The 27,548-nt window shown below is 47.0% G+C and overlaps 1 protein-coding gene across 8 annotated transcripts in view; it reads right to left on the minus strand.

The window, feature by feature from the left end:
• Nucleotides 1–432: 432 nt before the first annotated feature.
• CNNM3 (cyclin and CBS domain divalent metal cation transport mediator 3) overlaps nucleotides 433–27,548 on the minus strand; it is a 33,472-nt gene continuing 6,356 nt past the window's right edge. The window contains exons 2-10 of one of the 8 annotated variants that reach the window (XR_015137404.1): nucleotides 8,010–8,153; nucleotides 6,885–7,034; nucleotides 6,461–6,630; nucleotides 6,170–6,266; nucleotides 5,700–5,833; nucleotides 5,203–5,341; nucleotides 3,238–3,336; nucleotides 2,326–2,724; nucleotides 433–1,072 (exon numbers count right to left, since the gene is read on the minus strand). Coding sequence is in view for 4 of the 8 variants with exons in the window: in XM_086328128.1 (XP_086184254.1) it covers nucleotides 2,660–2,724; nucleotides 5,203–5,341; nucleotides 5,700–5,833; nucleotides 6,170–6,266; nucleotides 6,461–6,669; nucleotides 6,885–7,034; nucleotides 8,010–8,153 (938 nt within the window). In the remaining 4 variants the exon portion in view is untranslated. Of the gene's footprint in view, nucleotides 2,725–3,237; nucleotides 3,337–5,202; nucleotides 5,342–5,699; nucleotides 5,834–6,169; nucleotides 6,267–6,460; nucleotides 6,670–6,884; nucleotides 7,035–8,009; nucleotides 8,154–27,548 lie in introns of all 8 variants that reach the window. The other 7 variants (XR_015137401.1, XR_015137402.1, XR_015137400.1 and 4 more) reach the window with 7 other exon arrangements.

Raw genomic sequence — 27,548 nt, forward strand, 5'->3', positions numbered from 1 at the left:
AAAAAAAATAAGCTACAGACTGGGAGAAAATATTTGCAAACCAAAAACCCAATCAAGCCTAGTAATTCTCAAAACTCAGCAGTAAAAGAACCAAACAATCTAACTGGAAAATGGACGAAAGACAAACAGACTTTTCACAAAGTGAAGTAAGCACATGAAAAAATACACATTATGGAAATGCAAATAAAGTCCACAACGAGACAGCACTACACACTTACCAGGAGGGCTAAAATACTTGACACCACCAAGTCCTGGGGAGGACATGGAAAAACTCAACACATTGCTGGTGGGAATGTAAAGTTGTACAGGTGCTCTGAAAAGGTTTGGCAGTTTCTTTTAAAACCTAAATATGCAATAACCATATAGACCTAGCTACTGCATGCCTAATCATTTACCTCAGGGAAAAGAAAACCAATGTTTGCGTCAAGAACCTGTGATGAATGTTCATAGCAGCTTTATTTGGAATAGCCAAAAACTGGAAACCACCCAGATGTCCTTAGACAGGACAGTGAGCCTGTGGTAGAATACCACACAGCAATCACAAAGCAATGATTGACTGACACGTGCAGGAGCCTGGAGGAGACTCCAGGACAATGTGCCAAGTGAGAAAAGCCAGTCCCAACACTTACATACCGTAGGATCCCATTTATACAACATTCTTGAAATGACAAAATTACAGAGATGATGTACAGATTAGTGGTTGCCAGGGATTGGGGACAGTGGCCAGAGGGGGTGGGTGTGGCGTTAAGAGCGTCTGTTGTCCGTTGTGGGGAGATCCTAGTGAGAACAGTTCTGCATCTAGACTGAAGTGGTGGTTACACAGACCTACATGTGATAAGATGCTACAGAACTACATACCCACATTGCACCAGAGGCAGATTCCTGGCTTTCATACTGTAGTCTAACTATGCAAGACAGTGTCGTCATGGAGGAAAACTGGAGGAAGGCTACATGGGATCTCTATCTTTGCAAGTTCCTATGAATCTGTCATTATTTCAAAGTAGAAAGTTATAGGAGAAAATAGGGGAAAAGGCAAGAGCTCTAAATGCAACTTGGTGTCCTGGGCTGGGTCCTGCAACAGAAAAGGACATTATGGAAAATTAGATAAAAGCCTAAGTGAAGTCTGTAATTTAGTTAATAGTTTTGTACCAATGTTAATTTTTTAATTTTGATAAGTGCACCAAGGTTATAGAAGATGTTAACATTCAGGTAAGCAGGCATGATCTGTGAATATAAAATAATTTTACAGAATAAAATCCTGATGCCTGGACTGAGTAAATCAGAACCCCTGGGTGGGTGGGCTGGGGGGAGCGGCCCAGGGAGCAGTATATTTGACTTGCCATGTGATTCCAACGTGCAGCCAAGGTTAACAAACACTCTTCTGCAGAGAGAAAAAATTTTCAAGTATCTATTTCCCACCTGGGTTTGCTCTTGGGAGAGAATTCCTTGAGAAGAGTTTCTAAGTGAGCTTGCCACTGTTTTTGGCCTTCACGCCCACTGATCCTGGATAAGGACCCAAATGCCACTGAGAAAGGTTCCAGAAATCCTCCTGCCTCCCTCCCCGGGGTCCCCATGATGCCCCAGTTTCTGCACAGCTAAAGCACCATGGAAGGTGGATGTAGGTAACCGGAAGACGACAAAAACGCCTTCTTGTTCCCACTTCTCTAAAGCCCCAGAGAGCTGGAACGGGAATGAAGCCAAGAGCTTAAAATGTTTCAGAGCTCTAAGAAAAACTTGTGATGTCACCTTTTTTCCAGAGAAAGGTGATGGGGGTCTACCTGGGCCACACCCAGCCCTGCCTCCCTTGCTGCTCTCTAGGCGCCTTCTAGCCACACAGCACCTCGGGGGCCACCGGCGACCCACTCGGATCCGACGACAGCGGACCAGGCGCATCACAGCAGCCCTTCCCCTCACCTGTGACCTCCCTCTTCTTAACACGTGGAAAACGACAATACTGTTAGTGGTCACTGAGCCAGGCAGGTGGAGGCGCGGCAGGAAGGAGGGGCTCCTGAGCCCCCCAGGGGCCAGTGTGCTCGCTCTGGGCTTGGGACAGGGCAGGAAAAGCCACCTCCATGGGAGGCAGCGGGCCTGGAGGGACACAGCTGCTTCCAGGTTTGGCACGTGGGACAGGCCAGGTGCGTGCTCCGAAGCATAGTGTCATAAGGGAAGCCAACAAGGTGGTTGTGGCCAAGGCCATGGATGTGAACCCCCAGCCCACAATGGTGCTCTTGGTTTGCTCAAGAAATGCTGCCAGCAGCAGAAGGTTGGCAAATAAAGCAGAGAGAGTACAGGTCACGGCCACAGGAAGGCAGTTACCGCGCTCACATCATGGCTTGGCCGGAAGAGGTATAAATACACTGTCACAGGGAGGCTGGCCCTGGGGACTGGAGATGACGCTGTTCCTTTCATTCCATTCGGAAGCAGACTTGGAGGGCTGGCCCCCACTGACCCCCATGTTCTAGGGGTGGGGGCGCAGAACCTGCTGAAGGTTCCTGGCACTGATGTCTGGTTCGGAGGACAGCCAGGACCTGCATGTACAAGGCCATCTAAAACGTGGCCTGCAGGGGACGGGATGGGCTGGCAGGAAGCTGCTTTCCGGCTTGCTCCAGTTCCCCACGTGCTTGTCTGTTCCCCAGACCTGGGGCTGCCTGACAAGCAGCTAAACTCCCGGGTTCCGCCCGGGGCTCTCCTCTGCTGGGAGGCCGGGTCTGCTGTGGTTGGATCCTAGAGAGGAGAGGAGAGTCAGCGTTAGAGCATCAATCAAGGGAGTGGGTCCTATGAAATCAGGTGTAAATCCTCTTTAGGAAGGGAGTGGGCGGGTGAGGCAGGGGAGCCTCAGGCCTCTTCGGGAGGCACTGAGGCAGAGCCGGGAGGATTTAGTTAGGAAAATGGTCAGCCTGGTCAGCCTCATGAGAGAAAACCACTGTGAGGACAGAGGCCATCACCGAGAGGCAGGGGAGGCAGGGCTGCTGCCCACAGGAGGCCAAGGCCACACGGCCAGGGGGGAGACACCTGCCCTTGATAGCACACCTGGCGCCAGCAGGAACGGTCACTGCCAGGCCTCCTGCCTTCTAGGAAAATGACCCGAGAAGCAGCAACAAGGGACAGGAAGTGCCACTCATCCCTCACAGAGAAGAGCCTCCCTTCTGGGGGGAGAGGTCTGCAGGGCCCCGCCAGTAGCTAACAGGCTGGGGAAGGGAAGCAAAGAGGAGGTAAAGTAAAAGGAGAGATATTTACCTGGGGTGTTGTCTTAAACAAAAAATGCTCACTAGTCCACAGTCAATTATCAACTGCAGTTTCCAAATGTGCCAAAGAGGGAAAGGTCTACCGGGAAGGCTAGAGAGAGAGCAGAGGAAGAGGTGGGGAGGAGGGGAGAGAGAGAGGATGCGAGCTCCGGAGCTGAACCCGCAGGGCCCCTGATCAGCAGCGCGGCTGAGGCGAAGCCACGAAGCCAGAGGGGCCTGGGCGGCTCAGCACTGAGCGCGGCTCTCCCTGGCAACCCCGCTCAGGCAGCAATGGGCTTGGAGAGCTTCGCCAGAAAAGGCTCACACGTGAGAAAACTAAAACCAAAGGGCTCACGTTCTGAAAAACAAAATCACCCTGGATTTCGAGACCTGAGTCTAAAGAGATGGTGTGAATTTCTGTGCAGGGGGTGTCTCACAAAATAAAAGAAGATCACGGTGGGTAAACACGGGAGCGGGCTGAAGGGAACGAACGATCTGTTCATTCAGAAAGGGCTGAGACTGTGCCCGGCTCCAGGACCCAGTATAACCCAGGAGTCCTTCACCAGCACCAGACTCATGGAGTGGAGCCACAGCGAGGCCCGGGGTGGGCTCTGCCCCCGACATCTCAGGAAGCACCTGGCCATTACTGAAACATGTTTTCTTCCCAACTGTGGCTCCAGTAACCAGACCCATTTCCTGTGAGGCACCACAACCCACTGGCCAAGGGTGTGCCCAGGTTCTAAGCCAGAGTGCCTGTCTCTCCTGGGCTCCAACTCTCATCCGGAAAATGGGTGTAACAACTACCACTTCTGAGAGCTTCAGGGAAGTTATCTTAGCCAAGTCAGGACAGGGCGGGCTCTCAAAACAGTGCAAGGCACAGGCAGCCTTCAGGAAGATCTCGGTGTCCCCACTGGAGGGTGGGATGCGCTGGGGGGTGGAGCAAGGGGAGTCAGACCCCTGCAGGCCCCCTGCGGCCTCTCCAAAGCCCCACAAACCCTGGCCCTCAGGGCCGCACCCGGGAGCTTCCTGAACAACCAGGCCAGGAGAGCTCTCTCACCTGTCCTGCCACGCCCACCCAAAGCCCCTAGCTTAGACTCCTTTTTGCTTTCCCTCCTTACACAGTTAGGGTGGGGTTTCCCCTCTCCCCCTGCAGAGTCCTCTTTCTCCTGCTCCCAGCGGAGTCCCACTGGAGGGGTACACTGAACAAACGCCTCAGCAGGTGCCCCTCTTGGTTCTGGGATGGGGTCTACTTGCCACCCAATCTCTGAGTCAGGCCCACTGGACCTAAATCTTCATTTTCCAGGCACTGTGCTGTGCTTAGTCATTCAGTTGTGTCTGACTCTTTGCAACCCCAAGGACTGTAGCCCACCACACCCCTCTGCCCGTGGGGATTCTCCAGGCAAGGATACTAGAGAGGGTTGTCAGGCCCTCCTCCAGGGGATCTTCCCTAAATGACCAATAGTGTGTCTGAATCCACCCTTACTCCCATTTAGCAACTAGGGCTGACCCTTAAACAACTCAGGTTTGAACTGCGTGGGTCCACTTACATGTGGGTTTCTTTCCGATAGTAAATACTAGAGCACTGCACAGGCTGTAGCTGACTGAATCTGTGGATGTGGAATTGCGGATACAAAGGACTGACCATGTGACAAGCAGAGATTTTCTACTGCACAGGGAACTGGCGCCCCTTACCATGTTATTCAAGGGTTAACTGTGTTCCCTAAATAAGCCAACCCCCACTGCAGGCCCCTGAGAGGAAATGCTGACCTATGCGCTCTACTCAAAATGACAGCTGGGCTGTAGCTCAGTATTGTCCAAATTATTAAAAACACAAGAAGGGAGACAGAAAGGATGGGGAGATGAAAGGAGAAAGAACGGACGGAGGGCAGGGCGAGGCAGAGAGCAGGACCGTGTGTGTGCAGCCGGGAGGGCAGAGGGCACACTCACCCTGGGTCGACACTGCAGGACCCGGGCTTACCTGGGGCTGTGGCCGCCTTGTCACCGAGGAGCCTTGTCTGGCTGCCAGGGATGGCCAGAAGCTCTGTGTTCTCCGGGGTCTGTGGCAGCGCCTGGGCGCGGGTGGCCAGGAGTGCATTGAGGTACTGCAACCGAGTGACCTGGGGTGCAGGAAGCATTGCAACTCGTGCGGGCAGGCAGGCAAAGTGAGACGCAGGCCCACAGCAGCCCCTCCTGCCCTCCAGCACTCAAACTAGGGGTGGAGCCACAGCCTGCAGGACAAGGGGAGAGGAAGCGCCCGGGGCCACTGGCTACGGCGTTAAGGTCCCCAAGGACTCTGGGCGCCTAGGCCGCCAGCAGAAAGAGCGGCCAGGCAACCTGTCCTTCAGAGCAGCTACAAGGCTTTGTTCTGAGACTCAATCACGATTTAATCCATTTTAACGTGTGACCAGCCACTCTAGCCCTTGGGGACACAAAGCTGGTTAAAAGCCAGCACTAAGGAGCAACCCAGATGGTCACCTTGATGAACTGTAGGTCCGAGAGAGCCCTCACGGTGTAGTCGGGACAATACGCAGACAGGCAGGTGCCGTCAGTGGGCTCGGGCGGTGGGTCGTAGCGGAGGGACTGGAGCGAGGACACAGGGGACTGGTGAACTGCAGAAAGGACAGTTGGTGACGTCAGCTGTCAACGGGGGAGCGGCCAGGCCCTGCCCAGCCTCTGAGAGCCACCCTACTGATCACCCCAGCGAGGGAATGCAGCCCGGCACTCCGGACAGGAGGGCAAATGCGCTCCTCCGGGGACAGATTTGGCAGGGGTGGGAAGAACAGCAAAGACGAGGCCTGAAGAAACCCTGCCCTCCCCTCCACACAGCCAGGAGACGGTAAGGGCCAGCAGGTCCCCAGGCAGACCGCCCTGCAAGAGGGGCCTGGGGAGCCCCCAGAGTGCCCACCCACCCCCACCTCCAGCAACAAGAGGAGTGCCCAGCTTACCCGAGGATGGTGCTGTCAGGGCGGAAACCCCATAGTAGGTGAAGGCCCCATTCTCGAACTTCAAGCCCTCCTTACCGATCTCCACCTCCACCCTGCCCTGGGAGGTGCGAGGAGAGAGGGAGGAAAAGTGGACAGGGAGAGGGGTGGACAGGTCACCTTTCCTGCCAGCAAAGAACAGGAGGAGAGAGCATGGACCCCGCCTATCCAGGGGGCATGCACCTGGATGTTCCTCTTCCTATACCCTCCCCACATCCTGGGCAAGCGGTGGGCTGCAGGCCGGCTGGCACGTACCTGCAGGATGAGGATGAAGTAGTCCACCGGCCGGCTACGCTGGTACAGGTAGTGGTGGGAGGCCAGGCGGTTGCTCTCATCAAACCGTACTTCCTGGTTGACGCTGGGATGCTTCAGCAAGTGCAGGAGGACCTTCTCAGAGACCCGCAGCGGGCTGAAGACGTCCACCTCTGCCCCACAGCGGGAAAGAGGGATGGGGACACTGTCCTCTGGGCCCAGCACAGCCTGTGTCAGCACACCACTGCCCGTCTCAGCTCCCCCAGCCTCCCCGACACCCACCGGATGCGGCTCTCTGTCGTCAGCAGAGGACAGCCACCCTCCGGTGAACCAAAATGCTGACAGGGCAGAAGAGAGGAACGCCAGAAACGGCAGGGGGCAGCGGGGTGAGCCAGAGAGCAGGGACGAGGCCCACCCCGGCTCTCACCTCGGGACAGGAAGCGCTGGGTGGCCAAGAGCAGCTGAGGTGAGATTTTCACTTTACAGTCGTCATCAGACACCTTAAACAAGGAGAACTCCTCTTTCTGCCTGAGAGGGGCGTTCAGAGATGGAGGCTTCTTCTTCACTATGGTGTCTCCTGGGGTGGGGTGAAGAGGGCCTGCTGAGGCGCCAGGAGCTCTCCACCAACACGACCGGACAGAGGGGTTTGCTGCCGCTCCCGCCTCCAAGGCCTTGGGGCTCCTGCGGGAATGGCGTCAGGACCCCAGGCCCTGTCCCGGGCACCGCTGCTTTGCCGGAACCTGCCTTGCCACCCCCACCAGGCCAATGATCCAGTACCCGTGTCAGAGGGGCAGCGGCCTGCGTTCCAGGGATGGCCTGAGAAGTAGCAGAAAGGCCTGCTTCCCTCCTTGAAGTTGGGAGCAGATAATGCAGATGTAACAGCAAAAAGCTTACATAAAACAGCAGCCCCCCTCCAGGAAGTGTGAGTATGAGCATCACTCGTGCCAAACAGCCGCTGATCTGCAGACCCCGTGCCTATGGCTGTCTGAGGAGCCGAACCGAGACGTCGCATTTGGGGAACAGGCACACGGGTAAAGAGATTCACGTGCAAACTCACAGGGGCGGGCAGCTAGTTTTCTGGGGCCCCTGTGAGTCCCCACCAAGCACGGGCTGTGTTTGCCCTGCAGACCGCAGCCACTTGAGAGGCAGGCCCTCCTAAGACACAACCACAGGCCCCAAGATCATCTGGTTGGGGAAGAACCTCTCGGCAGTAAAGCTGGGGGTTCTTTGAGAACTTCTATAATGTACAACAGCACAAGAGGCCTTGCAAGGAAGAGGAAGACTGGGCAGCGCCCATTCAGGCCAGAGCCTGGTCCAGTGCCGGGACTGCAAAGCCACCAGTGGGACAGTCCAGCCACAGGTGAGCCCCACCTCCAGTGAGAGGCAATCCCAGCCCCTGCAGGGGTAAGGACACGGGCCTGGGGACATGACAGCTCTGCCCCGAGATCCAGCCCCACTTCCAACAACATGGGCACCTCCAGCCTCTGATATACACATGTCTCCATAAACTTGAGACCAGATGAGCTGGAAACACACAGACGCCCGGACTCACGGTAGTCTTCAGACTCGTCCAGGATCTCGGACTTGATGATCTCCTCGATGACGTCCTCCAGGGTGACCAGGCCCAGCACCTCGTAGAAGGGGTCACCTTCGCCCTCGTTGTTCACCTTCTGCACGATGGCCAGGTGGGACTTCCCTGCAGGGAGAGGACGCTAACATTACAGCTTGCTGGAGGCCTCTTGTTTTCCCTCGTCCCAACTGACAAGCCCACCAGAAGGACGGAAGCCGATTTGTGTTCCCACGACGCACCATGCATCAGGAGAGATTATTCCTAGATTCTCACTACCTAACTTTCCAAGTGCCTGTGAGGATTAAATCTCAGACCCCACATCCACCTGCCCAAGGACCCCCAGGCAGCGGCACAGCTGGAGTCACCCCAGGTCTGCGTGACTCCACGCTGCAAACATGGTTTAGCCGAGGAGGCGTCTGGACCAGAACAGACACGGTAATGAGCAGCTGGACTGAGGACACAGGGCCCTGACGCCAGAGACGCCGGCTCCCCAGGGACCATCTGGACGCAGGAGCCAAGGGGGCCACGTCGGAAGTCTCCAAGGGAAGCGTCCCCAATTCTGAACGCTGCCCTCTGTTCTCACGAAAGTCATGCAGGGGTATGAAGACAGTGGTAACCTGGGCAGTTAGAGCCCAAACTGTGTGGAGGAAGAGCATGAGGCTGTGACTCTCGTCCTTCCTCCTCAGGTCAGGCAGCTGCTCATTTAAAGAGAAAACGTAAGCTTGAGAGAAGCCCAGCCTCAGAATGCTGGGGACTGTTGCGGAAACCTCAAGAATTTACTCTGCTTCAGCTAAGTGCTTCCCCTCTATAAGCCTGTTATTGTTGTTCTTCAGTCACTAAGTTGTGTGACCCCATGGACGGTAGCCCGCCAGGGTCCTCTGTCATGGCAAGAATGACTGTGGGGTGCCCCAACCAGAGACTTACCCACAACCTACACTGGCAGGTGGATTTTTTTTTTTTTTACCACTGAGACACCAGGGAAGCTATAAACCTTTATGCCTGTCCAAACAAATAGAATGCCAAGCAAAATTTTTGAGTAGCTGTATTAAAAAATATAAAAAGAAATTAATAATATATTATGATGAACTCAGTACAGTCAAAATATCACAAAATGCAATCAGCATAAACATATGAATAGATACTTTGCCTTTGGGGGGTACTAGGTCTTGGAAATCTGCTCTGTGTTCGGTACTCACTGCACACCTCAACCTCAATTCAGACTGGTGACCTTTCAAGAACTTAGCAGCCACAGGTGGGTAGTGACTACTGGCCCAGGCTGTGCAGATCTGGGTACAAGAACTGGAGCAAACTCATCTCAGCCATGCCTTTTGTCACTAGTGAAAAAAGCGCAGGGTAGAGGCTGGCCTGGACTTGCACACAAAGGTGTGCTTGCTTCAGGAATCTTCTGGCAAAGCAGAAAGGCAAGTTCACGTCTGTGTGTGAATCCTACTTTACATGCCCTGGGTTCAGTGCCAATGCAGGGGACCGGGTTCAGAAGCACGTTCTTTGGAAGCATCACGCCCTGCCTCATTCTTTCAGCATCTATGCTCCACGCTCCTCACCAGCCCATTCCCCTGCCCCCAGTAATCAGATATAGGAAGACCTCTGCTCCCAAGCCAGAGAAGGCAATGGCACTCCACTCCAGGACTCTTGCCTGGAAAATCCCATGGACGGGAGAGCCTGGTAGGCTGCAGTCCATGGGGTCTCAAAGAGTCGGACACGACTGAGCGACTTCACTTTCACTTTTCATTTTCATGCATTGGAGAAGGAAATGGCAACCCACTCCAGTGTTCTTGCCTGGAGAATCCCAGGGACGGGGGAGCCTGGTGGGCTGCCATCTATGGGGTCGCGCAGAGTCGGACACGACTGAAGCGACTTAGCAGCAACAGCAGCTGCTGCTCCAAAGCTGGATGGAATGAAACTGTCCAGAGTCAACCAAAAGCTATTACTACTAGACCACTAACCAGATGGTCAAGAAAGGAATAAGGGACTTCCCTAATGGTGCAGTGGTAAAGAAATCCACCTGCCAATGCAAGGGTTCAATCCCTGGTCCAGGAATATCCCACGTGCTGCAGGGCAAATAAGCCTGTCTACTGAGCCTGCAGGCCTTGAGCCCATGCTCCACAATTAGAGAAGCCACCGCAGCGAGGAGCCCAAGTACCACAGCAAAGACCAAGCGCAACCAAAACTGAATAAATAATTTAAAAAAACATATGAAGTAAAAAAAGAAAAAAAAAACTTCAAACCACTATACATATATAAAACCAACACAATGAACTCAATTTTTTTTTTAAAAAGGAATGAGGCTGTAAAAGAATAAAAAGATCACATTTACTGTATTTCATCAAATCCAAGACATCATCAATTATGAGACTAGAGAGATGTTAAAATGCAAAAAAATCATGCATCTGAGAAATGATGAGATGCAGTACAGGCCTACATGGTTCAATGTGCTTCAAAGACACTGCGTTTTTTTTACAAATGCAAGGTTTATGGCATCCCTTCATTGAGCAAGCCTGCTGGCACCATTTGTCCAAGAGCATCTGTTCAGTGCCTGTGTCACATTTTGGTCATTTTTGCTGATTTTCAAGCTTTTTCACTGTAATAATAAGATATAACAAGATATAATAGTATCTGTTGTGGCGATCTGTGATGTTCTACTGTAACTATTTTTTTGTTGTTGTTGGGGGGCACCACCAACTGCTTCTCCATCTTTGGCTGCAAAGGATATAATCAATCTGATTTCAGTGTTGAACATCTGCTGATGTCCATGTGTAGAGTCTTCTCTTGTGTTATTGGAAGAGCGTGTTTGCTATGACCAGTGTGTTCTCTTGGCAGAACTCTGTTAGCCTTTGCCCTGCTTCATTCTGTACACCAAGGCCAAATTTGCCAGTTACTCCAGGTGTTTCTTGACTTTCTACTTTTGCATTCCAGTCCCCTATAATGAAAAGGACATCTTTTTTGGGTGTTAGTTCTAGAAGGTCTTGTAGGTCTTCATAGAACCGTTCAACTTCAGCTTCTTCAGCATTACTGGTCAGGGCATAGACTTAGATTACCGTGATATTGAATGGTTTGCCTTGGACAAACAGAAATAATTCTGTCGTTTTTGAGATTGCATCCAAGTACTGCATTTCGGACTCTTTTGTTGACCATGATGGCTACTCCATTTCTTCTAAGGGATTCCTGCCCCCAATAGTAGATATAATGGTCATGAGTTAAATTCACCCATTCCAGTCCATTTCAGTTTGCTGATTCCTAGAATGTCGATGTTCACTCTTGCCATCTCCTGTTTGACCACTTCCAATTTGCCTTGATTCATGGACCTAACATTCCAGGTTCCTATGCACTATTGGTCTTTACAGCATCGAACCTTGCTTCTATCACCAGTCCCATCCACAACTGGGTGTTCTTTTTGCTTTGGCTCCATCCCTTCATTCTTTCTGGAGTTATTTCTCCACTGATCTCCAGTAGCATATAGAGCACATTCTGACCTGGGGAGTTCATCTTTCAGGGTCCTATCTTTATGCCTTTTCATACTGTTCATAGGGTTCTCGAGGCAAGAATACTGAAGTGGTTTGCCATTCTCTTCTCCAGTGGACCACATTCTGGCAGATCTCTCCACCACGACCCTACACATGCTTAGTTTCATCAAAACTAGTTTCACATGTAGGTAGCCCTACACAGCTTAGTTTCATCGAAAAAGCAACAGAGTTCCAAAAAAACATCTATTTCTGTTTTATTGACTATGCCAAAGCCTTTGACTGTGTGGATCACAATAAACTGTGGAAAATTCTTCAAGAGATGGGAATACCAGACCACCTGACCTGCCTCTTGAAAAACCTATATGCAGGTCAGGAAGCAACAGTTAGAACTGGACATGGAACAACAGACTGGTTCCAAATAGGAAAAGAAGTACGTCAAGGCTGTATATTGTCACCCTGCTCATTTAACTTCTATGCAGAGTACACCGTAAGAAACGCTGGGCTGGATAAAGCACAAGCTGGAATCAAGATTGCCGGAAGAAATATCAATAACCTCAGATACGCAGAAGAAATATCAATAACCTCAGATACGCAGATGACACCACCCTTATGGCAGAAATTGAAGAACTAAACAGCCTCTTGGTGAAAGTGAAAGAAGAGAGTGAAAAAGTTGGCTTAAAGCTCAACATTCAGAAAACTAAGATTATGGCATCTGGTCCCAACACTTCATGGCAAATAGATGTGGAAACAGAGGAAACAGTGGCTGACTATTTTTCTAGGCTGCAGATGGTGACTGCAGCCATGAAATTAAAAGACGCTTGCTCCTTGGAAGGAAAGTAATGACCAACCTAGATAGCATATTCAAAAGCAGAGACATTGACAACAAAGGTCCATCTAGTCAAGGCTATGGTTTTTCCAGCAGTCATGTATGGATGTGAGAGTTGGACTCTAAAGAAAGCTGATCGCCGAAGAATTGATGCTTTTGAACTGTGGTGGTGGAGAAGACTCTTGAGAGTCCCTTGGACTATAAGGAGATCCAACCAGTCCATCCTAAAGGAGATCAGTCCTGGGTGTTCATTGGAGGGACTGATGTTGAAGCTGAAACTCCAATACTTTAGCCACCTGATGCGAAGAGCTGACTCATTTGAGACAGGCCAGAAGTTAGGCCTCGTGCATCAAACAGCCAAGTCATGAGAGCAAACAATCAGTTCTTGAAGGAAATTAAAAGAGCTACTCCCTCAAAATAAACACAAACAAGCATATAAATAAATGCAGTACTCAGAGGGCAAGAGGAGCAGGGGACGACAAGGATGAAATGGCTGGATGTCATTACTGGCTCAATGGACACGAGTTTGAGCAAACTCCGGGAGATGATGAACAGGAAAGCCCAGCGTGTTGCAGTTCACGGGGTCACAAAGACTGAGACACGACTGAGCGACTGAACAACTCAATGAACACGTGAATGACAAGAAAACCAAACAGTCTTATTGCTAATATGGAGAAAGTCTGAGTGGTCTGGAGAGAAGATCAAACCAGCCACAACCTGTTGTCAATTCTATCAAGGCTGGGACAGGTGAGGAAGCTATAGACGAAAATTTTGAAGTTAGCAGAGATCAGTTCATGAGGTTTAAGGAGCACTGACTCCATAACATAGAAAGTGTAAGGTGAAGCAGCAAGTGCTGATGTAGAAGCTGTACCAAGTTATCCAAAAGAGCTAGCTCAGATCATTAATGAAGGTGGCTACACTAAAAAAACAGATGTTCAGTGTAGACAAAACAGCCTTCTATTGGAAGAAGATACCATAAAGAACTTCACAGTCAGAGAGGAGAGGTCAAGACCTGGTTTCAAAGTGTCAAAGGACAGGCTGACCCTCTTGTCAGGGGGAAAGTTATGACCAACCTAGATAGCATATTGAAAAGCAGAGACATTACTTTGCCAACAAAGGTTCGTCTAGGCAAGGCTATGGTTTTTCCAGTGGTCATGTATGGATGTGAGAGTTGGACTGTGAAGAAAGTTGAGCACCAAAGAATTGATGCTTTTGAACTGTTGGGTTGGAGAAGACTCTTGAGAGTCCCTTGGACTGCAAGGAGATCCAACCAGTCCATTCTAAAGGAGATCAGCCCTGGGTGTTCTTTGGAAGGAGTGATGCTAAAGCTGAAACTCCAGTACTTTGGCCACCTCATGTGAAGAGTTGACTCATTGAAAAAGACTCTGATGCTGGGAGGGATTGGGGGCAGGAGGAAAAGGGGACGACAGAGGATGAGATGGCTGGATGGCATCACTGACTCGATGGACGTGAGTTTGAGTGAACTCCGGGAGTTGGTGATGGATAGGGAGGCCTGGTGTGCTGCGATTCATGGGGTCGCAAAGAGTTGGACACAACTGAGCAACTGAACTGAACTGAATTGAATGCAGTTAGCAGGCGACTTCAGGTTGAAACCAGTGCTCACTGACCATTCCTAAAATCCTAGGGCCTATGCAAACTACACTAAATCTACTCTGCCTGTGCTCTACAAATGGAATAATAAAGCCTGAATGACAACACGTCATTTTACAATGTGGTTTACTGAATATTTTAAGCCCAGTTGAGACCTACTGCTTAGAAAAAAGATTCTTTTCAAAGTAGTTCTGCTCACTGACAATGCATCTGGTCACCAAAGAGCTCTGATGGAGATGTCCAACAAGGTGAATGTTATTTTCATGCCTACTAACACATCATCATACTGTGGCCCACAGATGAAGGAGGAAGTTCAACTTTCAAGTCTTATTATTTAACAACTACATTTCATAAGGCCATAGCTGTCATAGATAAGATTTCTCTAATGAATCGGGGCAAAGTCAACTGAAAATATTCTGGAAAACATTCATCATTCAAGAAGCTATTAAGAACATTCATGATTCATGAAAAGAGGTCAAAATATCAACACTAACAGGAGTTTGGAAGAAGATAATTCCAACCTTCAAGGATGACTTTGAGGGGTTCAAGACTTCACTAGAGGAAGTAACTGCACATGTGGGACCAGCAAGAGAATGGGAATTAGAAGTGGAGCCTGAAGAGTGACTGAATTGCTGCCATCTTGTGGTAAAACTTCAACAGATGAGGAGCTGCTTCTCATAGATGAGGAAAGAAAGCAGTTTCCTGAGATGGACGCTATTCATGTTAAAGATGTTGCAAAGACTGTTGAAATGGCAAGAAGAGATTTAGAACATTCTACAAAGTTACCTGATAAGGGGCTGGCAGAGTTGAGAGGACACACTCCCAATCTGGAAGAATGTCTACCGTGGGTAAAACATTACCAAACATTTCTGCTGCCTGCTAGAGAGAGACTGCTGGTGAAAGGAAGGGTTCATCGATGTGGCAAACATCACTGTAGTCTTATTTTAAGAAACAGCCACAATGGAGTATTCAGTTCAGTTCAGTTCAGTCGCTCAGTTGTGTCCGACTCTTTGCGACCCCATGAATTGCAGCACACCAGGCCTCCCTGTCCATCACCAACTCCCAGAGTTCACTCAAATTCACGTCCATCAAGTCAGTGATGCCATCCAGCCATCTCATCCTCTATTGTCCCCTTTTCCTCCTGCCCCCAATCCCTCCCAGCATCAGAGTCTTTTTCAATGAGTCAACTCTTCTCATGAGGTAGCCAAAGTATTGGAGTTTCAGCTTTAGCATCATTCCTTCCAAAGAAATCCCAGGGCTGATCTCCTTTAGAATGGACTGGTTGGATCTCCTTGCAGTCCAAAGGACTCTCAATAGTCTTCTCCAACACCACAGTTCAAAAGCATCAATTCTTTGGCGCTCAGCTTTCTTCACAGTCCAACTCTCACATCCATACACGACCACTGGAAAAACCATAGCCTTGCCTAGACGGACCTTTGTTAGCAAATTAATGTCTCTGCTTTTGAATATGCTACCTAGGTTGGTCATAACTTTTCTTCCAAGGAGTAAGCATCTTTTAATTTCATGGCTGCAGTCACCATCTGCAGTGATTTTGGAGCCCCCCAAAATAAAGTCTGACACTGTTTCCACTGTTTCCCCATCTATTTGCCATGAAGTGATGGGACCAGATACCAGGATCTTCGTTTTCTGAATGTTGAGCTTTAAGCCAACTTTTTCACTCTCCACTTTCACTTTCATCAAGAGGCTTTTTAGTTCCTCTTCACTTTCTGCCATAAGGGTGGTGTCATCTGCGTATCTGAGGTTATTGATATTTCTCCCGGCAATCTTGATTCCAGCTTGTGCTTTATCCAGCCCAGCGTTTCTCATGATGTACTCTGCAGAGAAGTTAAATAAGCAGAGTGACAATATACAGTCTTGACGTACTCCTTTCCCTATTTGGAAGCAGTCTGTTGTTCCATGACAAGTTCCAACTGTTGCTTCCTCACCTGCATACAAATTTCTCAAGAGGCAGGTCAGGTGGTCTGGTATTCCCATCTCTTGAAGAATTTTCCACAGTTTATTGTGATCCACACAGTCAAAGGCTTTGCCATTGTCAAGAAAGCAGAAATAGATGTTTTTCTCGAACTCTCTTGCTTTTTCAATGATCCAGCGGATATTGGCAATTTGATCTCTGGTTCCTCTGCCTTTTCTAAAACCAGCTTGAACATCTGGAAGTTCATGGTTCACGTATTGCTGAAGCCTGGCTTGGAGAATTTTGAGCATTACTAGTGTGTGAGATGAGTGCAATTGTGCGGTAGTTTGAGCATTCTTTGGCATTGCCTTTCTTTGGGATTGGAATGAAAACTGACCTTTTCCAGTCCTGTGGCCACTGCTGAGTTGTCCAAATTTGCTGGCATATTGAGTGTAGCACTTTCACAGCATCATCTTTCAGGATTTGAAATACCTCAACTGGAATTCCATCACCTCCACTAGCTTTATTCATAGTGATGCTTTCTAAGGCCGACTTGACTTCACATTTCAGGATGTCTGGCTCTAGGTCAGTGATCACACCATCATGATTATCTTGGTCGTGAAGATCTTTTTTGTACAGTTCTTCTGTGTATTCTTGCCATCTCTTCTTAATATCTTCTGCTTCTGGTAGGTCCATACAATTTCTGTCCTTTATCGAGCCCATCTTTGCATGAAATGTTCCCTTGGTATCTCTAATTTTCTTGAAGAGATCTCTAGTCTTTCCCATTCTGTTGTTTTCCTCTATTTCTTTGCACTGATCGCTGAGGAAGGCTTTCTTATCTCTTCTTCAGCCATAGAAAAGAACACATTTGAGTCGGTCCTAATGAGGTGGATGAACCTAGAACCTGTTATACACAGTGAAGTCAAAATAAGAAAAACAAATATGTATTAATACGTATACATGGAATTTAGAAAGACGGTACGGATGAACCTTCTGCAGGGCCGCAATGGAGACACAGACAGAGAAGGGACGTGTGGACACAGTGGGGGCAGGAGAGGGGGACAAGGAGACACACGAATTACCATGTGTCAAACAGGTGCCCAGTGGAAACACGCTGTGTGACACAGGGAGCCCAGTCGGGCGCTTACCCTAGAGGATGAGATGGGGCGGGAGGTGGGCAGGAGGGGACACATGTGAATCTGTGGCTGATTCGCATTGATGTGTAGCAGAAACCAGCACAATACTGTAAAGCAATTACCTTCCAATTAAAAAAAAAAAAAAAACCAACTGCTGTGGCCATGCCAACTTTTAGCAACCACCACCCATAATTATCAGCCAGCAGCCACTGACATGGAAGCAAGACCCTCCTCCATCAAAGTTTATAACTCACTGAAGGCTCAGATGGTGTTAACATCTTTTAGCCATAATATGTTTTTAAACTAGGATACATAGTTTTTTTCACACCTAATGCCAATTGCACACTTAACAGACTGCAACATAAGCATAACTTTTATATGCACTGAGAAACCAAACCATTTGCATGCCTCACTTTATCACGGTGGTCTGGAGCCGAGGCGTGCCTGTCCTGTATGCTTGCCTGCGAGTGTCAGCCACCAGGTGCTTTAGTCATTGATTAACCTATCAAATCTCTGGCAACTAACTCTATGAGGCACATAGTATTTTTTATTTGCATTTTACGGTTTACAGAGAAAACTGAGGCCAAGAGAGTCAGTGTTCGCCCCCCCCAATCTGGCACCCAGACAGCTGGCTCTGGGTCCACTCTCCTCATGCCCTGCACAAGTGACTTTCACTGAAGAGAACAACAGACTGGATCTCAGGAGCCTCATTCTCTTTGGGTGACACGCATGGTGCCAAGGCACCATCCTCAGCACAGGGCCCAGCTGGAGAGATGCAAGCAGCCTTCTTCAGGGGGTTCCACCATCCCGGGGCAAAAATTAAAGGTGGAAAAGCCCACATTAAGTTGCCTCCCCTCTTCCCATGAGGAATGGGTGAGGGATGCCTGGGGCATTGCCCGCCCATTCCTGCTGAGACACAGACACCAAATGAGGAACTTCTACACATTTCCCAGCCCATGATATTTGAGCTGGGAATGGCTGACACCAGTGGGCAGGCAGCATTGCTACGAAGGTCCCGGAGAGACAACCACTGAATATAAATTCATCAGGCCACATGAGGAAGCCTGAGCCTCAACACAGAATATTGGTCAACAGTCTTTTTGGATTTTGAGAACCAAAGCTCAGGTTCGAGATGGCCACCTGGGAGCAGAGAGGATCCCCTTCCTTCCAGGAAACTACAGAAATGACAAAGTCCTCCCATGCTTTAAACTTCTACAGAAGAAGCTCAGTTCTCAGTGAGGAGATGATTCAATAATGAACAGAAGAAAGCAGAGCCTTGGAAGATCCCTCAAACACTGGCTGCGTGACTTAACCTTAAGACAGAACATTTGAGGGGTCCAGGAGGCAACCAGGAGAAAGGGCTAAGAGGCACACAGAGAAAGGGCAGCTGGAGAGACTCAAGTTCCTCATCTGACCGGGTAAAATGCTCACAAGATACGGGGCCCTGGCTGGCTGACTACAAACACTGATACACGCCCCAAGACAGACGCTCCCTGCAAAAGGCCAAGATGGACCACATACCTGCCAATACCAACCAGGAAGCCGGGGAAAGCTCCAGAGTTCTCATTTTAGTTAGCAGGCTTGAGAACCCTCACCAATGACACGGATGCTAGAGGACCTAATTTCTAGAACATTCCTAAAAATGCAATTGGAGTTAAAATTCCTGTCTTCTCACTTCAGTTTTTTTTTTAAACTGTTTGAATGTATCCTATGAGAAAAGTACCGTGTGATCGTCCCTCACAAATGCCTGAGCAGGTCTAACTATTTTCAGAGCTGAGACAATCCTTTGGTTTCTGCCAAACAATGAACTAGAACTCAGCGAATCTGAAATGGACTCTGAAAAGCTCCCCTCTTCTAATTCCTCCTTTGGCTGAATGTCCTTGAGGTAACTGAGGGTTGACAAAGAAGGCAGGGGTTAATGGCTTTACAGAAAGTATGTGCTACTTACTACACCATCTGTTACTTACTAACAGAAGTTGACGATATTAAGAAGAGATGGCAAGAATACACAGAAGAACTATACAAAAAAGGTCTTCATGACCCAGATAACCACGATGCTGTGATCACTCACCTAGAGCCAGACATCCTGGGGTGCAAAGTCAAATGGGCCTTAGGAAGCATCACTATGAACAAAGCTAGTGGAGGTGATGGAATTCCAGTTGAGCTATTTCAAATCCTAAAAGACAATGCTGTGAAAGCGCTGCACTCAATGTGCCAGCAAATTTGGAAACTCAGCAGTGGCCACAGGACTGGAAAAGGTCAGTTTTCATTCCAATCCCAAAGAAAGGCAATGCCAAAGAATGTTCAACCTACCACACAATTGCACACATCTCACACGCTTCAAGCTAGATTCAGAAAAGGCAGAAGAACCAGAGATCAAATTGCCAACATCCGTTGGATCATTGAAAAAGCAAGAGAATCTCAGAAAAACATCTACTTCTGCTTTATTGACTACACCAAAGCCTCTGACTGTGTGAAAAGTGAAGTCACTCAGTCTTGTTTGACACTTTCCGACCCCATGGACTATAGCCTACCAGGCTCCTCCGTCTATGGGATTTTCCAGGCAAGAGTACTGGACTGGGTTACCATTTCCTTCTCCAGGGAATCTTCCCAACTCAGGGATTGAACCCGGGTCTCCCTGACTGTGTGGATCACCACAAACTGCGGAAAATTCTTAAAAGAGATGGGGCTATCAGACCACCTTATGTGCCTCCTGAGAATCTGTATGAAGGTTAAGAAGCACGTTAGAACTGGACATGGAACAATGGACTGGTTCCAAATCAGGAAAGGAGTACAACAAGGCTATATAATGTCACCCTGCTTATTTAATTCCTATGCAGAGTACATCATGCAAAATGCCAGGCTGGATGAAGCACAAGCTGGAATCAAGACTGCCAGGAGAAATATCAATAATCTCAGATACGCAGCTGACACCACCCTTATGGCAGAAAGCGAAGAGGAACTAAAGAGCCTCTTGATGAAAGTGAAAGAGGAGAGTGAAAAAGTTGGCTTGAAACTCAACATTCAGAAAACTAAGATCATGGCATTTGGCCCCATCACATGGCAAATAGATGAGGAAACAATGGAAACAGTGAGAGACTATTTTTTTGAGCTCCAAAATCACTGCAGATGGTGACTGCAGCCATGAAATTAAAAGACACTTGCTCCTTGGAAGAAGAGCTATGATCAACCTAGACAGCATATTAAAAAGCAGAGACATTACCTTGCCAACAAAGGTTCGTCTACTCAAAGCTGTGGTTTTGCCAGTAGTCATGTATGGATGTGAAAGCTGGACTATAAAGAAAGCTGAGGGGGCAGTCCTAACATGATGGAGGAATAGGATGGGGAGACCACTTTCTCCCCCACAAATTCATCGAAAGATCATCTGAACGCTGAGCAAATTCCACAAAGCAACTTTTGAACACTGGCAGAGGAAACCAGGCACCCAGAAAGGCAGCCCATTGTCTTCAAAAGGAGGTAGGACAAAATATAAAAGATAAAAAGAGAGATAAAAGAGTTAGGGATGGAGACCCATCCCAGGGAGGGAGTTGTTAAAGAGGAGAAGTTTCCAAACACCAGGAAACCCTCTCACCCGCGGGTCTGTGGGGAGTTTTGGAATCTCCGAAGGCAACATAACCAGGAGGAAAAATAAATAAATAAATAAATAAATAAAACAGACGTGCCTAACGGCAACTCCCAGCGGAGTTGCTGGGATCCAGCCCAGCTGGGCTGGGATCAGCCCAGACGCTGGGATCCACCACCAGCAAGCGGGGGCTGAACAGGGAGGCGCGTCCTGCACTGCTTAGGGTAAGGACTGGCACTGAATGCCCTGAGGGCAATCTGAGGGAGATAACGTGAGATAGCAACCCAGACTGTGCATAGCCAGAGAAAAAAGAGAGAGAGAGAAAGAACTTTTCCGCAAAAAGCTCTAACCTAGGGCACTGCCAGGCCCGCTCACAGAACAAAGGACTGAGCGAATACCAGAGGAGAGCTAGCCAGCTGCGGACCGGCCCATGCCCCACCAGAGGCAGGGAGGCAGGCGGGCTGCAGCCAGAGCTGGAGAGGGGCAATCTCGGCCCCAGGGATGGCATCCTCTACCAAACTGCGAGCAGGCTCCCAGTTGCTAACCAAGTCTTCCTGGGATTCTGGATGGTTGACATCCACCAGGAGGGTCGCAGCCAGAGATCAGCTCCCCAGAGGAGACACACAGCACACCTGAGACTACGAAACTGAGAGGCTGGGACGGGGGAGGCGATAAGACGCCCTGCCCCACCTGGGGAGAGCGCGCTTGCCAAGCACCTGGGCGCCTGAGCTGCTCAGACCTGGGAAGGGCACAAACGCAGGCCCAACTGAGTCTGCGCCTTTGTGGAGTACCCGAGAACCTGAACCTGAGGGGCTTAGACCTGGGAAGTGCACGCAGCCCAGGGCCCCCTTTAGACAGTCCCCCTGCAGAACAACCTGGAGCCTGAGCAGTGTAGACCGGGAAAGCACACACGCCGTGAGTGGAGGCAAACCCAGTGTGGCCCAGACACTGCAAGCACTCCCCACACACACCAGTGATATTTGTTTGCAGTGCTCCTCCCTCCCCACAGCACAACTGAACAAGTTAGCCTAAACAAGTGACCCCCTTCGCCCCCCTGTGTCAGGGCGGAAGTTAGATACTGAAGAGACTTGCAAACAGAGGAAGCCAAAATAAACAAAGAACAGGGAACCGCTTTGGAAGTGACAGGTGCAACAGATTAAAACCCTATAGTTAGCACCAACTACACTGGAAGGGGCCTACAGACCTTGAGAAGTATAAGCTAGAACAAGGAACTATCTGAAACTGAACTGACCCCACACTGCCCACAACAGCTCCAGAGAAATTCCTAGATATATTTTTACTATTATCACTTTTTAAACTAAAAAAAAAAATTTTAGTCCTTTATTACTCCTTTAATTTTCATTTTTGTAACCTATTACCTTGCAAAAAAAATACCCTACTTTTAAAGAAAATTATATATATATTTTTTATAATTTTTGTGATTTAGTTTTGTTTTTTTAATATTGTACTTTTGAGAGTCTAACCTCTACTCTAGATTTTTAATCTTTGCTTTTTAGTATTTGTTATCAATTTTGTACCTTTAAGAATCCAATCTTTATTTAGTACCTATTTTTACTTAGGAGTATAATTACTGGCTTGATTGCCCTCTTCCCCTTTTGACTCTCCTTTTTCTCCCCTAGTCACCTCTATCTCCTCCCTCCCCCTTCTCTTCTCTACCCAACACTGTGAATCTCTTTGTGTGTTCCGGGCTGTGGAGAACACTTAGGGAACTGATTACTGACTGGCTCTCTCTCTCTCTCCTTTTGATTTCCCCTCTTCTCCTCCTGGCCACCTCTGTCTCCTTCCTCCCTCTTCTCTTCTCTGTTTAACTCCGTGAATGTCTCTGAGGGATCCAGACTGTGGAGAGCACACAGGGAAGTGATTACTGGCTAGCCTGCTCTCTCCCCTTTTGATTCCCCCTCTTCTCCTCCTGGTCACCTCCATCTCCCTTATCTCCCTCCTCCCTCTTCTCTTCTCCATGTAACTCAGCGAACCTTTCTGGGTGTCCCTCACTGTGGAGAATCTTTTCTCCATTAACCTAGATGTTTTATCATCTGTGCTATACAGATGCAGAAGTCTTGAGGCTACTGTAAGAATAAGACTGAAAACCAGAGGCAGGAGGCTTAAATCTAAAACCTGAGAACACCAGAGAACTCCTGACTCCAGGGAACATTAATCGATAAGAGCGCATCCAAAAGCCGCCATAGATAGATAGATAGTGAAGTCGCTCAGTCGTGTTCAACTCTTTGCGACCCCATGGACAGTAGCCAACCAGGCTTCTCCGTCCATGGGATTTTCCAGACAAGAATACTGGAGTGGGTTCCCATTTCCTTCTCCAGGGGATCTTCCTGACCCAAGGAGCGAACCCGGGTCTCCCACATTGTAGGCAGACGCTTTACCGTCTGAGCCACCAGGGAAGTCCAAAAGCCTCCATACCTACACTGAAACCAAGCTCCACCCAAAGGCCAACAAGTTCCAGAGCAAGACACACCATGCAAATTCTCCAGCAATGTAGGAACACAGCCCTGAGCTTTAATATACAGGCTTCCCAAAGTCACACCAAACCCACAGACATCTCAAAACTCACTACTGGACACTTCATTGCACTCCAGAAAGAAGAAATCCAGCTCCACCCACCAGAACATGGACACAAGCTTCCCTAACCAGGAAACCTTGACAAGCCACTCGTCCAACCCCACCCACAGGGAGGAACCTCCACAATGAAGAGGAACCACAAACTGCCAGAATACAGAAAGGCCACCCCAAACACAGCAACCTAAACAAAATGAAAAGGCAGAGAAATACTCAGCAGGTAAAGGAACATGATAAATGCCCACCAAACCAAACAGAAGAGGAGCAGATAGGGAGTCTACCTGGAAAAGAATTCATAATAATAATAGTAAAAATGATCCAAAATCTTGAAAACAGAATGGAGTTACAGATAAACAGCCTGGAGACAAGGACTGAGAAGATGCAAGAAATGTTTAACAAGGACCTAGAAGAAATAAAAAAGAGTCAATCAATAATGAATAATGCAATAAATGAGATTTAAAAAAAAACCTCTGGAGGGAACCAGCAGTAGAATAACTGAGGCAGAAGATAGGATAAGTGAGGTGGAAGATAGAATGGTGGAAATAAATAGAGTAGAGAGGGAAAAAAAAAAGAATTAAATGAAGACAACCTCAGAGACCTCTGGGACAATGTCAAAAGCCCCAACATTCGAATCATAGGAGTCCCAGAAGAAGAACACAAAAAGAAAGGCCATGAGAAAATACTTGAGGTGATAATAGCTGAAAACGTCTCTAAAATGGAGAAGGAAATAGCCACCCAAGTCCAAGAAACTCAGAGTCCCAAATAGGATACACCCAAGGTGAAACACCTCAAGACACATATTAATCAAATTAACAAAGATCAAACACAAAGAACAAATATTAAAAGCAGCAAGGGAAAAACAACAAATAACACACAAGGGGATTCCCATAAGGATAACAGCTGATCTTTCAATAGAAACTCTTCAGGCCAGAAGGGAATGGCAGGACATACTTAAAGTGATGAAAGAGAAAAACCTACAAACCAGATTACTGTACCCAGCAAGGATCTCATTCAAATATGAAGGAAAAATCAAAAGCTTTACAGAAAACCAAAAGCTGAGAGAATTCAGCACCACCAAACCAGCTCTCCAACAAATGCTAAAGGATCTTCTCTAGACAGGAAACACAGAAAAGGTGTATAAGCTTGAACCCAAAACAACAAAGTAAATGGCAACGGGATCATATTTATCAATAATTACCTTAAATGTAAATGGGTCGAACGCCCCAACCAAAAGACAAAGACTGGCTAAATGGATACAAAAACAAGACCCCTATATATGCTGTCTACAAGAGACCCACCTCAAAACAAGGGACACACAGACTCAAAGTGAAGATATTTCACGTAAATGGAGACCAAAAGAAAGCAGGAGTAGCAATACTCATATCAGATAAAACAGACTTTGAAATAAAGGCTGTGAAAAGAGACAACGAAGGACACTACATAATGATCAAAGGATCAATCCAAGAAGATAAAACAATTATAAATATACATGAACCCCACATCAGAGCACCAAAATATGTAAGGCAAATGCAAACAAGTATGAAAGGGGAAATTAACAGTAACACAGTAATAGTGGGAGACTTTAATACCCAACTCACACCAATGGATATATCAACTAAACATAAAATTAGCAAGGAAACACAAACTTTAAATGATACAATGAACCAGTTAGACCTAATTGATATCTATAGGACATTTTACCCCAAAGCAATGAATTTCACATTTTTCTCAAGTGCACACAGAACTTTCTCCAGGATAGATCACATCCTGGACCATAAATCTAGCCCTGGTAAATTCAAAAAATTGAAATCATTCCAAGCATCATTTCTGATCACAATGCAATAAGATTAGATGTCAACTGCAGGAAAAAAGCTATTAAAAATACAAACATATGAAGGCTAAACAACACGCTTCTGAATAACCAACAAATCACAGAAGAAATCAAAAAGGAAATCAAAATATGCATAGAAACAAATGAAAACAAAACAACCCAAAACCTAAGGGACTCAGTAAAAGCAGTGCTAAGGGGAAGGTTCATAGCAATACAAGCCTACCTCAAGAAACAGAAGAGAAATCAAATAAATAACCTAACTCTACACCTAAAGCAACTAGAAAAGGAAGAAATGAAGAACCCCAGGGTTAGTAGAAGGAAAGAAATCATAAACATTAGGGCAGAAATAAATGCAAGAGAAATAAAAGAGACCATAGCAAAAATCAACAAAGCTAAAAGCTGGTTCTTTGAGAAGATAAATAAAATAGACAAACCATTAGCCAGGCTCATCAAGAAACAAAGGGAGAAGAATCAAATCAACAAAATCAGATATGAAAATGGAGAAATCGCAACAGACAACAAAGAAATACAAAGGATCATAAGAGACTACTATCAGCAACTGTATGCCAATAAAATGGACAACTTGGAAGAAATGGACAAATTCTTAGAAAAGTATAACTTTCCAAAACTGAACCAGGAAGAAATAGAAAATCTTAACAGACCCATCACAAGCACAGAAATCAAAATTGTAATCAGAAATCTTCCAGCAAACAAAAGCCCAGGACCAGAAGGCTTCACAGCCGAATTCTACCAAAAATTTAGAGAAGAGCTAACACCTATCCTGCTCAAACTCTTCCAGAAAACTGCAGAGGGAGGTAAACTTCCAAACTCATTCTATGAGGCCACTATCACCCTAATACCAAAACCTGACAAAGATGCCACAAAAAAGAAAACTACAGGCCAATATCACTGATGAACATAATCCTTAACAAAATCCTAGCAAACAGAATCCAACAACATATTAAAAAGATCATACACCATGACCAAGTGGGCTTTATCCCAGGAATGCAAGGATTCTTTAATATCAACAAATCAATGTAATACACTATGTTAACAAATTGAAAGATAAAAACCATGATTATCTGAACAGATGCAGAGGAAGCCTTTGACAAAATTTAACATCCATTTATAATAAAAACCCTCCAGAAAGCAGGAATAGAAGGAACATACCTCAACATAATAAAAGCTATATATGACAAACCCACAGCAAATATTATCCTCAATGGTGAAAAATTGAAAGCATTTCCCCTAAAGTCAGGAACAAGACAAGGGTGCCCACTCTCACCACTACTATTCAACATAGTTTTGGAAGTTTTGGCCACAGCAATCAGAGAAGAAAAAGAAATAAAAGGAATCCAGATTGGAAAAGAAGAAGTAAAACTCTCACTGTTTGCAGATGACATGATCCTTTACATGGAAAACCCTAAAGACTCCCCCAGAAAATTACTAGAGCTAATCAATGAATATAGTAAAGTTGCAGGATATAAAATTAACACACAAAAATCCCCTGCATTCCTATACACTGAGAAAACAGAAAGAGAAATTAAGGAAACAATTCCATTCACCATTGCAACGAAAAGAATAAAACACTTAGGAATAAATCTACCTAAAGAAACAAAAGACCTATATATAGAAAACTATGAAACACTGATGATAAAGTGCTTATAGTGCAGGTAGAAATAAAAAAAATTAAAAAAAAAAAAAAAAACCACTGATGATAGAAATCAAAGATGACACAAATAGATGGAGAAATGTATCATGTTCATGGATGGGAAGAATCACTAAAGTGAAAATGAGTATTCTACCCAAAGCAATATATAGATTCAATGCAATCCCTATCAAGCTACCAATGGTATTTTTCAGAGAACTAGAACAAATAATTTCACAATTTGTATGAAAATACAATAAAACTTGAATAGCCAAAGCCATCTTGAGAAAGAAGAATGGAACTGGAGGAATCAACCTGCCTGACTTCAGACTATACTATAAAGCCACAGTCATCAAGACAGTATGGTACTGGCACAAAGACAGAAATATAGATCAATGGAACAAAATAGAAAGCCCAGAGACAAATCCACGCACCTAATGGCACCTTATCTTCGACAAAGGAGGCAAGAATATACAATGGAGAAAAGACAATCTCTTTAATAAGTGGTGCTGGGAAAACTGGTCAACCACTTGTAAAAGAATGAAACTAGAACACTTTCTAACACCATACACAAAAATAAACTCAAAATGGATTAAAGATCTGAATGTAAGACCAGAAACTATAAAACTCCTAGAGGAAAACATAGGCAAAACACTCTCTGACATAAATCACAGCAGGATCCTCTATGACCCACCTACCAGAGTAATGGAAATAAAAGCAACAATAAACAAAGGGGACCTAATTAAACTTAAAAGCTTTTGCACAATGAAGGAAACCATAAGCAAGGTGAAAAGACAGCCTTCAGAACTGGAGAAAATAACAGCAAACAAAGAAACCGACAAAGAATTAATCTCAAAAATATACAAGCAGCTCCTGCAGCTCAATTCCACAAAAATAAAC

The sequence above is a fragment of the Bos grunniens genome, chromosome 11 (genome assembly GCF_055505025.1).
Source record: "Bos grunniens cultivar Pamir isolate PY7600 chromosome 11, Bosgru_T2T1.0, whole genome shotgun sequence".
Taxonomy (NCBI): Eukaryota; Metazoa; Chordata; class Mammalia; order Artiodactyla; family Bovidae; genus Bos; species Bos grunniens.